We start from the raw sequence: 16,035 nt of genomic DNA, 5'->3' as shown, positions 1-16,035 counted from the left end.
AGGAAGGTGATCAAGGGTGGCGAGGTGACTCTGCCTCTCTCCACACAGTTCTTTTCCCATTTATTTGCATGCGCCAAGCCGGTGTAACCCTCCTTATCCTCTGTGTGCCTTTGGTCTAAAAGCTCCCCTTAGGTCGCTGCCAGAAGAACCGAGGAAGGTGGGAGTACCGAGAGGCAGAGCATGGCATGGACCTCAGAAGCTCGTGGCAGTGGGGTCAGACCTGACACAGCATCCCTTACAAGAAACATTTCTCCCTTCCTAGTTCAAAGGCAACACACCCAGCATTTCTCAGGGGGGCCATGTGCCTAACACTGTATTCTCCTCTACCCGTCTGCTCATATTTCAGAGACCAGGCAGTTTTAGCTCCTGAATGAATGTAGACATGCGAACCTGAAGCCTTTGCATATTTTTGTTTGCAGCAAAACATTTATGTTCGGGGGCAAGACACAGCAACCCTCACCGGTTACTATGAGAAAACCGGTTATGAGAATTGCTTTGCGCTTTGGGGGAAGAAAAAGCTGCAAGCTGTTATTACCGTTGTCATAATTATTGCAACCATCGCATTATTGCTATTATTCTGTAAAAGCAGTGTTCTTTCTGGCAAAGCTTGTTAGCTTGCCTGCTTAGGTAGACAATGTCAACACACCCAAGAGACAGATGACAAAGAGTGAGGTGAAAAGGAAGGGATAAATGCCGCACTCTGCATGTGTGCTAAGGGGATGTTTCACCATCAAAAGGGAATGTTTTCTGCTGATCGATTACAGAGGCAAAAACAAAAGCATACGCCAGCTCATTCACTCTGCATCACTAAGATCCCAAACTCAGGCTCAAAGCGCTAGGCGGTAAGATGAGATGAGAGATATAAAAATTGGTTTTGAATAAAGTTTAGAGCTTCCTGATACCCTCACCCATAGCTCCAGTCCCTACCGCCTTGTTCTTCAGTCTTTTACCCTTCTTGCTGTCTCCCCCAAAACACGGGAGCAGGCAACGGACAGTGGAGGAAGGTACTGATGGCCAAATCAGAGTGGCGTGGACACCAGGCATTCCGCTTTGGGACTTCCCCAGACTAATCACATTCAGCACCTCAAAACGGCACGAGCGTGCCCACACACTCCTGTGTGCACGTACGCACATGTGCACACGTTCACGCAGGTAGACAGACAGACACAGATCCCACACTCCTTCCTCCGAAACATGCAATCACAGAGATCCATACCTAAAGCAAACTGGAATGAAAATAGAGGGAAAAAATAAGTAAAGACAAAGGAAAAGGTAACACTGTATACGAGAGATCTCATCTAAAATACCAGCTTTCGCATCCTCCACCCTGCCCTACAGCGCTGTGCTGTATTTGTTCTTTGCCCTTCGGAAGCCAAGAACACAAGAAAAGACCTGCGAGGCTCAAAACCCCTTTTCCAGGTACCTTTTTAAGACTACAAACCCGGTGAAAATACCCAAAACGTAAATCTAAATAAATATAATAAAATGTTAAAAATTAAGAAGAAGACAAAAAAATAATTTATGAATTTAAGGTAATTCAAGCAATTAGAAAAAAAAGAGCCAAGTTAAAATAACACTTAATGTAGAAAAGCTAATTGGGCACTTCACAGTCGTGCAATTTTAAATGCAGAGGGTTTCAGTAAACACCGCCAGCCAGGCATGCAGCAGACTGCTGCCGTCATTGGCACGAGAGGACCCCGATATAGTTTTAAATGAAAATTGATCACATTTGAAACCAGAAGATAAAAACAAAACCTTGTCGGAGTTTGTTTAACTGCCTTTTGACCTCTGGATGAAATGACATTGAAAATAAAATAACATTATCCAGAAAACCATTCCCAGAAAAGGCTCAGTCCCGGGGACACTGAATGACAATATTGAATAGAATATTCTAAAGTCCTAAGGAACAGAAGAGAGAGATTTTGGGGGCCGCGGGGGCGGGAAGGAACTTCTTTGGGACTAAAATGTGTATAGTTCAAAAGCAGAGCAAAGTGAGGATAAAAAAAATTACAGCTCTAACCCCCCAGGAAAACTTTTGTTTGGGGTTCATTTTAACTCAAGCACATATAACTCTGAATTGAAGACATTTAGCCAATAGATTTTTTTTCACCTTGTTCAATTCCATACTGAAAGTCCCACGGGCAGATTAACAGGTATGATTTTCCTCGATTTAGGAAAACATTTGACTAAACTGTCCATGGCTATATCCAGGAAGAGAAGAAGTTGGGAATCTGGAACACAACTGCCCAAATGCCCCTTTGAGTGTGGCTGTCCGTTATTCCAGAGAAGGATAGCACTGCCTTCTCACCCTGTCCGGAGTCTGCCCACCTCACCCGGGCCAGAAAACTGAAGAAAGAGTGAACTCCTCCAGCTGCAGGGACAGCCAGTACTTGGGTCCTATGGCGTTCCCGAATTTCGCTCCATGGAAAAACCCCAAGGCTTGGCAGCCCCCACTGGAATGTGGCCACAGCCTGATCTCAGCCCAAGCAAGGGGTAGGGCAGGCAGCAGGGGCTATGTGTTGAGGGCAGAGCCCCTCGCCCCCTGCTACTCCCATCTTCAAGGGGAATTCTACCATAACATGCGCTCCCACTGGTACATGTAGCGGGAGCTCTTCCAGGAATGCACCCAGCCTTGATATTTTGGGGTTCAGAGACATCTTCTACAGGAGGGGCATTAAGAGCAACAGGGAAAGGCCTGAGCCTCCCGTATGCCATTGCTTATAAATAAAGGTGCTGTTAGATCCTTTCTAATCCTGCGCAGTACAGAAAGGCGCTCTAGATGGGCAGGTACCAAAAAAAAAAAAAGACCATGCGGCTCTGTGCTTCTCTCCTTGTCTGGTTTTCCGAGGACTCTTAGTCAGATGGTTGGTTGGGGGTCTGTGGGCCATATTAAAACCCATACCCTTCCCTATGGCCTGCCTGCCCGCATGTCCCGAGTGCGCCCGGCCGTGGCTGCCCAGTCCCGGTGGAATACCCAGCAGAACTGGAGAGCCACCAGGCATTCACCTCCCCACTGCCCATGGAGCTCCAGGACCACTCGCTGAGAGTCAGGATAGGTCCCCTCTGGAGCCCGGCTTTCTCCCACAAGGCCCCCAGAGCCACTGACGAGCATGGACCCAAAGTCTTCTGTGCACATCCTTCTAGCATGGCCAGGAAAGTAAGGAAGAGAATGTTCCAGAGCAACATGCCACACAGGGTCAAGCTTGTCACAAGAGGCAAGAATCGCTTGCCCAGTGGTCTAGGGACAAAGTAACCACCAAGTTGGACCTCTCCCAGTCACTGCCCTGACATCCCCTCTGAGGAAGGGGTCCGGCTCTGCCACCAGTTACCCAGGATGCTCTGCCATTATCAGTGAAAGGTCAGCAGCCTCACCAAAAGCAGGGGACAGGCTGTCCAGGTGAGGGTTAATCTGCCCGGCCAGCCATCACAGGGGTCACCGTGACTGCAGAGAAGTTGCTCCCCCAGAGCTGGTCTCCTAATTACATTTGCAATTATAAACACCACAGCCTCCCTGCACGGGGACCAGGCCACAACAACCGTGGGGCCACCAGGATGTAACCCCCCCACCCCAGGCCACCCCAGCCACTCCAGGGGGCACTAGGACCCCCTCCTCCGAGGAATGGCCATGAATATGACAGGTCCCTGGAGGTATGGGGCCACAGGGACCCGGAAAGGGAGACTCACCAGAGTCCAGGCCCAGTCAGGGGTCACCAGCACTTGCGGGGCTAAAAAGACCTTTGACTATCCCTAGAAATCAGCACATGGCCTCAAGGGCAAGCAGGCGGGATGTACACTCAGATTTGTCTGGCCCCAGCCATCCCCAAGTCGCACCCTTGGGGGCTTCCTGGCGCGGTGTGTTGCCTCTCCACTCAAAGCCCCCTCGTGGGCCCGCACACCCTCTAGGAATGACAGCGGCTGTGGACGACATCAGAGGTTGAGCACTCAAGCTGTGCAGGGTTCTCCCCCGAGAACACTCAGTCGAGAGCAACCAGGCCCCCAGACAGGCTCCCAGCGGAGCTGTGAGTTGTTCTGACAGATTCTGCCCCCCGCCCCCCGCCACCAAGCTGAAAGAGCGCTCAGAGGGTCTCACTTGGGGAGGGACAGACAGAGACCGACGATGATGGCCGGTCTGTGTGGGAAGGCATCAGCATGGGGTGTCGGACATCACTTTGAAGGAGTAGATTATGGTCTAAAGCATGCTATTCCTGCCCCTTAAATTCGAACCACAAATAATTTCAGTCATGTTGAGGAAGCCACTTCAGGCATCCGGGAAGACAAGTTCTAGAGAAGGGCACTGCAGAACTGCATCAAGAGCACCCTGTGTCTTGTGGAACTGCTTGACTGTCTTCTGAATTCTCTCTCCTGAAGCGGCTGGTTTACACAGCGAACTCCCCGGCCCACCCCAACGCACACGCCTTCTGTCTCTCCCTCACCCACACCCTTCCTCTGGCCCGCTACACTCCCGCAGATCTCTCCAGGGCCACGCACTCCAAAGAAACAAGGCATTTTGCAGAGGACCAAAGAACGAGACAAACTTTTTCCCTGAGTTTACATTGCCTTTAAAAAAAAAAAATTTGGCCAGATGTCCAGTTATCAAGAACACAAATCAAACATGCTGGACAAAGTTACAAGCCCCCCTGAGGGAGAGCTGGAGGCACCCTGAGAAGGCAGGGTTGGGCCACGAAATCTCTATCACAGCCACCTCCCTGGAAGCACTTTCCCCAAAAGTCCCTTCTGTCCCTCCTCTCTCAGACTAAATGAAATATTTATTGATTACTCCAAATCAATAGAACAAAAAGGTTCCTGTTTGGTGGGCCAGCTTGTTTCTTTATATATATATATATATATATATATATATATATATATTCTTTTAAGAAATATGTTTTCATAGTTCCTAATTATTGGTAAAATAGAGGACTGTTTCTACAACGGAGTTGGGGAAATCATAAGCTCCAAGAGGAAATTTCCAGTTGATGTCAGGATCTTCACTGAGCTGGAAAGGGCCTTCCCTGGGACTGAGGCCCTCCACACTGACCTGCTTCCGCCTAGCTCATTGCCTTGGGGCCCGAACAAGTCCAGCCTCCCATCACCCCATCCTCTTCCAGGGCAGCCCACACCTCCAGAAGGGTGGCAGGCACATTAAGGTTTATTTCCTAGAGCCCCTCCCTTGGAAAACCAAGACTAATGTCCTCATTCTGATTTATTTTTAAATGTACCATTAAAAATTAATTTCCCCTTTGTTTTTCTCTGGGTCACTGATTCTGAATTACCATGTGGCATTTCTTCCTACGTGTGAACCCACATATTTTAGCTTCAGGACAGTTTGTTCTTTGTTTCTTTAACAACAGCAAAGTGGTCATCGGATGGTAGGTGAGGCAGCTCCCCCCCCAACCCCTCTCCACCCCTCTTCCCCACCCCCCTGCTCCCTTGGTTGAGGGTCGCCAGCCGGTCGGGTCAGGGACACATTTGTACACAGGCACATGCAGGCCAGCACACTCACTCCTACCCTGGCTGATTATATATGTACATAAAATATTGATTAGAAATGGTAATGGAGTCACCTACAGGATTGGCTACAGGAAAATGAAAACGAAGGAGAGAAAGGTATGAAGGTATGATGTATCTGTGTGTGGTGTGTGTGTGTGTGTGTGTGTCTGTGTGTGTGCACGCACGAGTGCGTGTTAATTTCTCACCTGGGAAAGTGAGAATAACCTAAAGCATTAAAAAATGCTCTCTGTATGTTAGCAAGTCAGAGGAGGGCTGCAGAGTTCTTTCTGACTGAACTGTGGTCCCTGTGCCCTTGGGTTTTCTCAAGTCGGGGAAATGTCGACTAAGCCACATGGGTGGAAACTGTTTGTACATAGCACACAAACCCACTCACGTATATGTTCCCCGAGAAACATCAGCACTATGGGTAATGGATGGATTCATCCCTACTGTCCTTCCAACAAACCAAAGCATGCAGCCCCCTATTTTGATACTTTGCTCCTACCAATGGCTCTAAAGCTACTTGTCATGAAGCCCGGGGGCTGAGGTCAGAAAGATGCCTCCCCCCAACTCCAGGCTCTGATCTCCACGAGCTCATCCTTGGAAATTCCGTGCCCCAGCACCACAGCAGATGCAAACCCTCGCCTGGAGGCGCACATCTCTACATGGGACCACCTCCCCCAACGCTAGGGGCTGCCGCTGCCCAGCAGGTCCTGCCTGGGCTTTGAGAAATGGTATCTCACCGGGGACGTTTAGTTCCTCAGTGGAGGTGGCGGGTATATTTCTGGCTTTTCCTGTGCCCCGCGGAGTGAGAAGTAAATTCTTTGCAAAGAAACCAGGGAGGGTAGAGAATTCAAACCACTGTCAGGCTTACTCCATAAATGATTTCCACTTCAGACTCTTCCCAGACACCCAGAATCTCAACTCCCTCTTCCCCTTTCACTGCTTCCCTGGCATTCCCTCTTTGCCTATATTTCTCCTCAAACTCAAACCAGGGTGGCCATCACCTCGATGGATTACTCAGCTGCTAAATCCTCCATCTCTCCTTGCTTTTCTGGTCAACATGATCAAAGGATGTACTTCCCCCATACGAATTTTCATATTTATTGGCTGTGACTTGAGCCAGGGACAAATACATAGATATCTCAAGCTCAGCTAAAGAAGTCACCTCTGAAGAGAGGGAGACTAAATAATTTAAATATCCAATATTTGTCGTACTTGGTAATTACTACCCCCTCTCCACCCCCCCGCCAGCCACACAAGCTGGGATCAGTGTAACCTTTAAAAGAGAAGGAAAGACACTTTTCTTCGGGCTGATGGCAATCTGAATCCATTATAATTAAAGATTCCCCTTATCGCCCATCCCAACTCATCTCCTTCTTCCCATACTCAGGCGGCACCTAAAGGACCCCTCTGCCCCGCGGAAATCCTAAAACTAGAACCAAAAAGGTCAGCGTGGAGACTGGGACAGTCTGGTCATCGACAGGAGACGCTGCTGTGAAGTTGCCTCCTCTCTCACGCGTGGTCCACCGGGGTGGAGGCAGTCTGTGCAGCGAGGAGGGGTTTAAGCACACTTCCTGGAACCCCACATTATCCAGAGTATTTATTTCAGGGATGTCGTGGTTCCTTGGGGGGGGGGGGCGTACAAAAATGAAGGGATGATGGAGCCAGCACTGATTTTGGTAGTTTAGTTTGCTTCAGGGAAAAAAAAAAAAAAGAGGAAGAAGAGCACGAAGTTAAGCAGATCCGGGAGAACCTAGAGTTTCCATTTTATTATTCTTTTAAGCCTTCCGAGGGACCAGTCTGCGCGCGCCCGCACGCAGACGCTGGGACACCAGCCCCGAGCGCGGCGGGACGCGGCACGCCGGAGGGGAAACCGGGGCGGGTCACCGAGCAGGTGGGGCGACGTGCGCGGAGGGCCCTTGAAGGGAAGCCGCGGTGGGCCAGAGCAGGACCCCGGAGAACCCGGAGCTGGACACTTCGTTCAGAGGATCGGTTCTCCACTTTCCCACTCTGCGCGCCTGGCGCGCCGCCCAAGCCCCGAACCGGCGGTGCCTGGGAGTCGGGTCCCGCAGCCCCCGCCGCCGCCCACGCCTCTCGGACAACCCCGGGTTCCCGTGAGGCGAGCGCGAAGGTGCCCCGGGGCACGGAAATCACGCCCGTCAGTTCCGCCGCACGCAGCCGCCCCCAAAGCCGCGAACCAACTTTGCCTCCGCGGTAGCGCCGGACCGGCTGTCCCCACCCCTCGCGGAATGCGGGCTCCCCTCGCAGGGCGTGCGGGGCGCAGTGCGCCCCGGGCCGCGTCGGCCCGCACCGCTGGGGCGCCCGGGGTCCGCCGCGCCCTGTGCGCGCCCTCGGGGCGCCCCACCGGGACCGCGGGGCCAGGCAGCGTTGACCGCCTGCAGTTTCCGGACCCGCGCGGCACATTCGATTTCGCCCCCTTGCCGGGATCATTTGTGGTCTCCAGTATGGAAACAAATATTAAAGTCAAAGGGCCCCCGGGGAGGCCTTCTCGGACGGGACAGGACCTCCTTGCGACATTCCCGCACCTGTTCTGGGCTAGCTCCTCCCTATTCCACAGAAACTCAAATATTTTCTCGCCGCGGGGGTAGATCAGAGAGAAAGGGTGAACGAGAAGACGCCGCTCTTACCTAAAAGTGAGGGTTTGTAATAGGGGGTGCGGGAAAAGTTAGAGGAGGGTTTACAGCCCCCCAGAAGGAAACCCAGGAAGTGTGCCGATTTGCCCCTCCGACATCCCCCAAGCGCCCCCGGGGTTCCTGCCACTTCAAAAATGCCTAGAAGGAGAACTGCGACACCCAGGACGGAGGCAGCCGGACAGGCAGAAGGGCAGACCGACCGACAGACCGAGAAACAGAGCACCTACTGGTTGTGGTAGCCGAGGGGGTCCGGGATGCAGAGTTCTGACACGTCCATCAGTCCCGTTTTAGCATTCCCAGTTGGTAGAGAAAGGCGGCGGGGAAATCACGCGGAAGAGCGAGTGAAGGGCACAGGCGAGGTGCGAGTCCGGGCAGGGGCACAGTGAGCGGGAGAAGGCAGAGTGGGAGGAAGCGCCGTGGCGGGGCGAGAGGGAGGCAGAGAGCCGTGCGCGCACAGCCCAGCGCTCCCACTCAGGCACACACTCCAGCGGGCAGAGGGGATGGGAAGCCGTGGAGGAGGCTCGGGCACCAGAGACTTGGAGCCCACTAACCCTACTGTAGCTTTAAGGCTGGGAGACTGATGTATGGTTTGGCTCCTATTGGCTATCTCTCAGGGGCTGGACTTAAAGTGACAGAATCGAGCTGGGGTGGGGGGAGGGGGGTGAGCCTGAGAGACTTCAATGGAATCAGACGCTCAGGCGAGGTCCCCACCTCCTGAGGAGTAAGAGCACCGAGCTGTAGAGCCGCAAGTCCTATCCTCTCGCCATTAAAGAAAAAAAAATTGTCCAAATGGCTTGTGGGACTGGGGGGGTTGACAGATGTGCTGTTCACATACCCCCCGCCCCCACCTGCATCCTGTTCTTGAACTGGCAGGCCCAGCAAACTCACCTCTCAGCCTTTTAGAATGGGTCTGTCTTACAAATTGAAAGGAGTCACATTGCTCCACTCTCACAACCGGTGGAGGCCAGGGCCTTGGAAATTCACAGCCTCAAGGCCTGTGTTGGGGGCACAAAAGTGCAAAGGGTCAGGTGGGCAGGTGAGGCACAGCCAGCCAGAGCAAGAGAGAAGCAGATTCCCTTCCCGTGCCATCACCTGGGCCCGCTGGTTCTGAACCGCTCTCCTAGGGCTAGATGCAGGGTGTGCATCTAAAAAATGCTCTCTAGATGTATAAAATGATGCTCTTCATTGGCAACGTTCAGAAATGTACCGAGGACACAGACATGAGCAAATAAATCCCTGTCTGCTTAGGAAAACACAATTGTGGTTAAAACAACCAACTTCGAAGCCCGCAAGTTGACACTTCAACATACACACCTGAATCCCCAGCTACGAACACACCTGCGTCCCTGTCTGCTGCTCCCTCCATGAATCGGAATATTATGGGCTGCCACTGTACCAAAACAAGCTATAAGTTATGCCCCAATCCTTCTTCTGGGGGGCTTTTCATCTTTTGAGATGAGTCAGCCACAGAGATAATAATTTGATGGTTCAAATGAGTGTGGGGAGGGGATAAGTACAGAATTATTTAAAAGAGGGGGGCAGAAAAAGCCCTCCGGAGAGACCACCACCTTATTCTCCGATAGTCTACAGAAGACAATGAGCAGTAGGGGGGAGACATAATTTTATCATCAAAATAAGGTCTAAATGGAGTGTAACTGCAGGCAGTATTCAAGCACTTCAGGAATAAAAGCAGGGAGGTTGGTGAGAAACCCCAGGAGGGGCTGGGGAACGGGCAGCAGGACCACAGATGATCCTTGACTTGGATAAATGTAAGCGCGTGCAGGCTGGGAAACAGAGCTGAGATTTTTCATATGTGCTAAAGTGGAGGAACGCATGGGATTCTCCGGGCTCAGGGCTCAGGCAGGCATCTCACAGAGATGGATGAAGATGTCTGCTCTGGCAGCAGAACCCCCAGCAGCCCCGGATTTTTTTTTTTTTTTTTAATCACATAGGTACTTGGTTATATCAGAGGCGGAAACAGGGTGTGGAGACTCTTTCCTTAACCACGGCCTCTACACAACCACCACCCCCTGCCAAGACCTCAGTGACTGGTTTCTCCGCATCCTGTCCAGCCCCCTGAAACTCCCTTCCCCAAGCGCCCAGAAGCCCCAGAGCGCTTTGGAAAATGCACACCCAGTGTGCCCTTGTTCCAGTTGGGAAAGAGGTCCCCAAGGAAGGCCTCACAGGACAGACTCCTGTGTGTCCCTCTGCACCCTCCTCAGCCTGTGCCATACTGCCCTCAATCTTTGTACCTGCTGCCTAGAACGCCCCGCCTTCTGGACAGCACCAGAACCTTCTGCACAGCACCAGAACCTTCTGCTAGTCAGGCTGCAATTATATATGTATTGGTACGAGTAATACCCACCCCCTCACTAGATTATAAGCCCTATGAGGGTAGGGACCATGTCTGTTTTTGTTTCCCAGAGATTCCCCAGGGCTCAATGGTGCCTGATACGATACAGAGCAGTTGCTTGATAAATATTTTGTTGAATGAATAGAGGCGTGGCCACGTGGGGTGGGGTGGTGGTAGGGCCTGCTTTGGGACAGGCTGGCCACCCCAGAAGGGGGTAGGTAGCATGGGGTCAGTGGCTCCTTGCTTTGGGTGGGTGCACCATTTTTAACTGGAAACAGAACACACTTGATAGAACAGGAAAAGAAAGACAACTTCACAGCCCCGGGGCAGTGGAGTCAAAGCCACTGGGGGCAAATGAGGGAAAATAAGAGGTTTTGTTGGTTAAAGAGCTAGGCGACTGCTCACCCATAATCACTGCCTGTACCCATGGCAGGAGGAGGACGGTAACTGAGCGGCTCTCTGGGGGCTAGCTGATTGCCCTCCAGGGAGGGAATGAGGTCCTTGAGACCTGCCTCCTTCTCCTCCGCGGGGCTTGTCCAGCCTCCTCACATACAGCGGTGGGGCAGAGTTCTTTCTCTTTCCCTCCCTGGCAAGACAGCCTGTAGACGCTGTCGGAGGGGAGAAGGGGGCTCGCCGGCAAAGGGACCCTGGTGACCGGACCCAGCTTGGCAGGGCCAGGTTTTCCTCTGGTTCTCCAGGCAAAACCCCGGGGGGGGGGGGGGGGGTCCACACTGGTCCTGGGACCAGTCTTTCCCCACTCTGTCCTCACCCAGCTCACAGAGGATGGGGGTCCCTCCCAAAGCCAGGGGCGGGTCCCATGCCTCTACCTCAAGAGATGGCAGTGCCATCTGGAGAGTTCTGAAGATGACTGTGTGTGACCTCACCCAGGTCTCACTTCTCCAGAACACAAAGGGGGGGAGGGGGAGGGGGAGTTGGGGGTGGAGGTAGACTGCGTGGGCGGGGCTCCTGGGTTCCTTCCACCCTGAAATTCATTCATTTATTTCATATTTGCATGGCTCACCCAGAGCAGGTGCTATTTGTAATGCCACCTCCGCCAGCCCCGAGCTCTATGCCAGCCACCCCCCACCCCCGTCACTATCTTGTGTCCCAATACTGGCAGCCCCGCATGGGCACGTCAGCCAAAGGGGACTGGGACAAAAGGCATTAGACACAGTCATTGTGGGTGGTGTAAGGGGACAGCAGCTCACTTTGTTCTTCTGACAAACTCCTTTAAATGGATAGTTATTACATTTACAGAACCTTACAGCTGGGAAGGGCTTGGAGAATCATTTAGAACCATCATCAGGCTTTACAAATAAGGAAACTCATAAATTTTCCCTGTGTGGAGAAGTGACCTACACAAGGTCACACGGTGAAGAATGGGCAAAGCAGGCCATCTTTGGTGCCTGGATTTCTACTCACTCAACCCCTGAACCTTTGTACACGTGTCTCTTCACTTCCCCTCTCTATTCCTCCCCCGAGTTCAAGCTCTTTGCTAAGGAATATGAAGCCAAACCAGAACAGTGCCATTGGCAACACCCTCCACACACACTTGCACCTGGTGGGCACCAGGCTGCTGTGTCCACACCCTTCCCCACACGGTTTCCTGGGAGACAAAAGGAAGCACTGATTGGTGGACACCCATTTCCTGACCTGCTGTCCTGCCACGAGAAGTGCTTCAGCTGGTAGATAAGGAGGAAAACATACCCAGACACAGCCTGGCCCACTCTGTTCCTCAAACCTGTGTTTCCCCAGCTACAAAAAAGTACCAAGTGTGTCGTAGATGGCTGAACACGGATCCACACGGACCACCCACTCTTTCCCATCCCAGTCTGGCTAAGGCCTTAAAATGGGCTGTCCCATAGGGTCCCAGGTACCTGCATCTGGACCTCAAGGGCCACCCAAGTGGCCTTGCTATGATCTCCGCAGCTGACTCCCACACAGCACCCCTCGCCACAGGCCTGGTGAAAGTCTCCACCTTTAGCAGAACCTAGGCTTGGTGGGGACCTTCCCTCTCTTGTGGCAGCCTCCCCTGACACCAGTCATTTCTACACACACAGGCAGTGGCAAGCAGTGTCTCCTCGATTCTCGAATCCCCTCCCTGTGCCGTGCTCCTCTGGGCCCACAACCAGCAGAGGATTTTCCCATCTTTTAGGCAGGGTCGCTCAGCGTGGGCCCCGGCGGAGCAGAGGACCTGATGGCTTCATCACTAAAAGATAAGAACCAACAAGAATTTTTGGAGGGTCGGCCACACATTTGCAGGGAACGTGGAACACTGATTGTTGGATGACGCCACCCCTGTCCCTCACCCTCACGTTCCCTGAACCCACGTTTCCAGGGGAGGTGATGCCTTGGGAAACACACAAGTGTGTCGCCACTTCTTACCACCGGCACAGGAAAGAGACGATACGTCCGTGGAAATGTCTGAGTCACAATCCAAGCTTGTTTCCGATCCACCCCAGAGTCAGGGCTGGGGGAGGCGAGTCTAGGAAGTGCATCCATTGACTGTCCACAATGACTAAGGTGGGCCTGGCCTAGACAGTGAGCTTAACCTGTGCATCGCTGGGGACAGTACTGATCAGGCCAGGGTTCCATGGACTCCTGGCCAGGGAAAATGTCCCCAGCCACACAGCTCTTTGGACCCCCTATCTTCTCACATGCTTGAATTTGGGGTGTGGGGTTATATTCCTGAGTGGTGGTCAGCAGACTGTCAGCCCATTGGCTGGCGCATGTCCCAAGGATCATAATTAACTGATAACGCTAATACAATGTGAGTTTGTGCTCCCATAATAGTCTCCTGCTGACAGATAAATGCTGCGGGAACATGATGGCTTTTCCTGAAGCTGTAATGGCCCATTATTGGGGCAAGAAGGCTCGTGTATATTAGCACTACCACCATGACACCAAAGATAAAGTATGGAGGAGGTGTCTTGAGTGAGTAAATGCTTGGGTTTCCTCCCACCACCACCATCCATTTCATGATCAGAAACCCCTACCGGGGGTCCTGGAATAGCTTCCAGATATTTCAAAGCTCCTGTATTCATTTTTTTTTTTTTTCTGAGCCTCAAGTTCCCATTCTCACCACCACAGCTGAACAGTATATTAAAGTTCTCTGTCTACTCCAAACGATTCCTTCTTCCTGCAGTTCCCGTGCAAGATGGCGACTGCAGCAAACGGGCAAGTCGGGAAGAAGAGGAAAGTGAGAGAGGTCTCTCCAAAGAAATGAAGATCTTTTTCCCTCCTGAGCGGCAGGAAACTAGGAACACGTCAGGAATGGGACAGCTTTGTCCCCTGTCAAATTTCTGGGGGGAAAAGAAGAGGAGGAGAACAGGGGTGGCGGGGAGAATACGCCTTTACAGTACCTGGGACCTAAAAGGCATTGAATAACTAGCTATTGATTGAATGAACGATCTAATTACATATTTTCCATTACAGTGCACGTGGGGGTTTTTTTTTCCTTATAACAAAGAACTATGACCTTATTTTCATCTGTGTCACATATTAATTTATCGTCAAATTTCTTGTGACTTTTGCATCAACGTAAGTATAAAACAGAGTTGATTTCGAATAGTAAGACACACAGTTTGTTTCTAGGGTCTCATCATTGGGAAAAGGACACCTTCTGTGGCTGTTGGTAGTTTTAACTGCAAAAACGTCATGGTCAACGCGGGCCACAGAAAGAATGAACAGTTTGCTTTGCAACTCACAAATTATGCTTCCATGTACATTCCTATTCTCAAGAATAATTAACTTAGAGAAATCATAAGATACATGAAACTTTTGGAAAATTAATTCTAAAGTACCATGCACATGTCAAGGGTTATTATTAAGTGGGAACAAAGAAACATGTTGGCTAAGCTTGTCTCCCCAGCATTAATGACACCAAACTCGAAACTGGGAACATTCAAATGTGTTTTCGTTTCCTAATGGCTCAATTAAGGTGGGGCTTCTGATTTCATTACTTTTTCAGAATAAAATGCATTTTATTTTTGCTCTAATAAAATGCTCTATGGAGAGGGGGAGAAAAACAGCAAATGCTTTTAGGTTTGAGAAAAAAATCAAATGTACATGGTTTCTAAACTGTAAAGTGCTCTCCCCATATAAAACATGATTGAGATGATAGCTTTTACCTGTGTTCTTGTATGAGGAAAGTGCTGCCCAACCACCACCTTCACAAATGTGTATTGTAATGAAACCAGTCCCATTGGTGAACTCCCCACAGCTCTGAACGGCGTAATTACGAACGGGTCAGTACCAATTCCAGATGAAGGTTCGAGCTTTGTAGCAGAACCACCTCGGACATCTTTATTCTTCATCAACAGCTGGGAATGCGAAGCTTCGGTAGAATCCCTGACTTAGGAGGGTTTGCCTCCCCAAGAAGGACAAGACAAGGCAAGAAGGGAAACTGCAGAAGAACCAGATAGAGTTTACAGGGGTGGGTAAAAGGCAGTCAACGATACAAGATTTAATATGGATAAACACCAGTAACACACCTGTCAGCAGTGACCCTAGAGTGAGCTGGCCCGCAGGAGAGCCGGCGGGAGGGCAGCGATGCAGAGAGACGTCTGGGGTCAGAAGAGATAGCACATTACGCATGGGCCTCCAGCTCAATGGCATGACAAACACTGCTTTGGGGTAATTCTACAAAACCCAGCCGAGCAAGGAGCAGCAATAATTCCTTTTTACTCTCCCTTACTAAAAGCACAGATGGAATTTTATGTTCAGCCCTGAGGGACTTGTTTCGAAGGCAGACTGGAAAGGTGATAGGGAAAGGACTTGGAGAGGACTGGAGAAGTTGTCAAAGGCCTCCTGCAGGTCTCTGAGCCCCACCAGGAGAGGGACGAGGGTCGGATGAGGAGGGAGAGGTTGTCCCTGTGTGCAGGACAAAGGCTCGGGTCCAGGCATCCTCTCTCTCTCTCTCTCTCTCTCTCTCTCTCTCTCTGGGTAGGGCTGTCTCCGTTCCCTCTGACCACCTCCCTTTCTCTCTCTTGGTCAGCAGCCCACTCAGGCCGTCCCGCCTCTACTTCCAGTGCGTGAGACCTGGCTCACTAAGGGGCCACATAATGCACCCCAGAGGTGTAGGAGGTAGCTGTCCGAATTCCTCCCTTTTCTGCCCTCTGCGCGCTGTTTCATGGCATCATTTCTTTGTATAAACCTTCTAGAAAAGACACACACGCCAAGCAACCCGCTAAGTCTCTTTGAGGCTGGGTAGCAAATGGCAGCCAGCATAGCAGTACTTGGGGTCTCACTGCTTGGCATCTGTCCCCACCTCAGTTCCCCCTTCTATCATCTCTGGGCTTACACCTCCGAATAAAGTGTCAGCATTTTAATGCTTGCCTCAGGCTCTGTTTTCCAGGGGACTGGCGCTAAGATAAAGACAGTCAGCAAATGGTTTAGGGCCACCAACTTTCTTTCAGCTTAAACTATCTTATTATCTACTACCCCTTTCCTTGGTTAGAGGAGATGGAGCCTAATGAGCACAATGATGGATAGATTATTATGGCTCATCCCTACATGAGTTACAGACTCTCCAGTTTA

The 16,035-nt window shown here is 51.3% G+C and overlaps 1 protein-coding gene across 4 annotated transcripts in view; it reads right to left on the bottom strand.

Annotated features, from left to right (window-relative positions):
* ESRRB (estrogen related receptor beta) overlaps nucleotides 1-16,035 on the bottom strand; it is a 194,972-nt gene that overhangs the window by 99,909 nt on the left and 79,028 nt on the right. The window contains exon 1 of one of the 4 annotated variants that reach the window (XM_073895627.1): nucleotides 8,372-8,569. The exons of the other annotated variants lie outside the window; for them this stretch is intronic. Coding sequence (XP_073751728.1) covers nucleotides 8,372-8,421 — 50 coding nt within the window. The 5' untranslated portion in view covers nucleotides 8,422-8,569. Of the gene's footprint in view, nucleotides 1-8,371; nucleotides 8,570-16,035 lie in introns of those variants that run through there. 4 annotated transcript variants of the gene reach the window in all.

The sequence above is a fragment of the Callorhinus ursinus genome, unplaced genomic scaffold (assembly GCF_003265705.2).
Source record: "Callorhinus ursinus isolate GAN/ISIS: 27379988/994484 unplaced genomic scaffold, GSC_fseal_2.0 scaffold8, whole genome shotgun sequence".
NCBI lineage: Eukaryota > Metazoa > Chordata > Mammalia > Carnivora > Otariidae > Callorhinus > Callorhinus ursinus.
The sequence above is the reverse complement of the archived record's forward strand: the minus strand, read 5'-3'. Positions and strand labels throughout refer to the sequence as shown.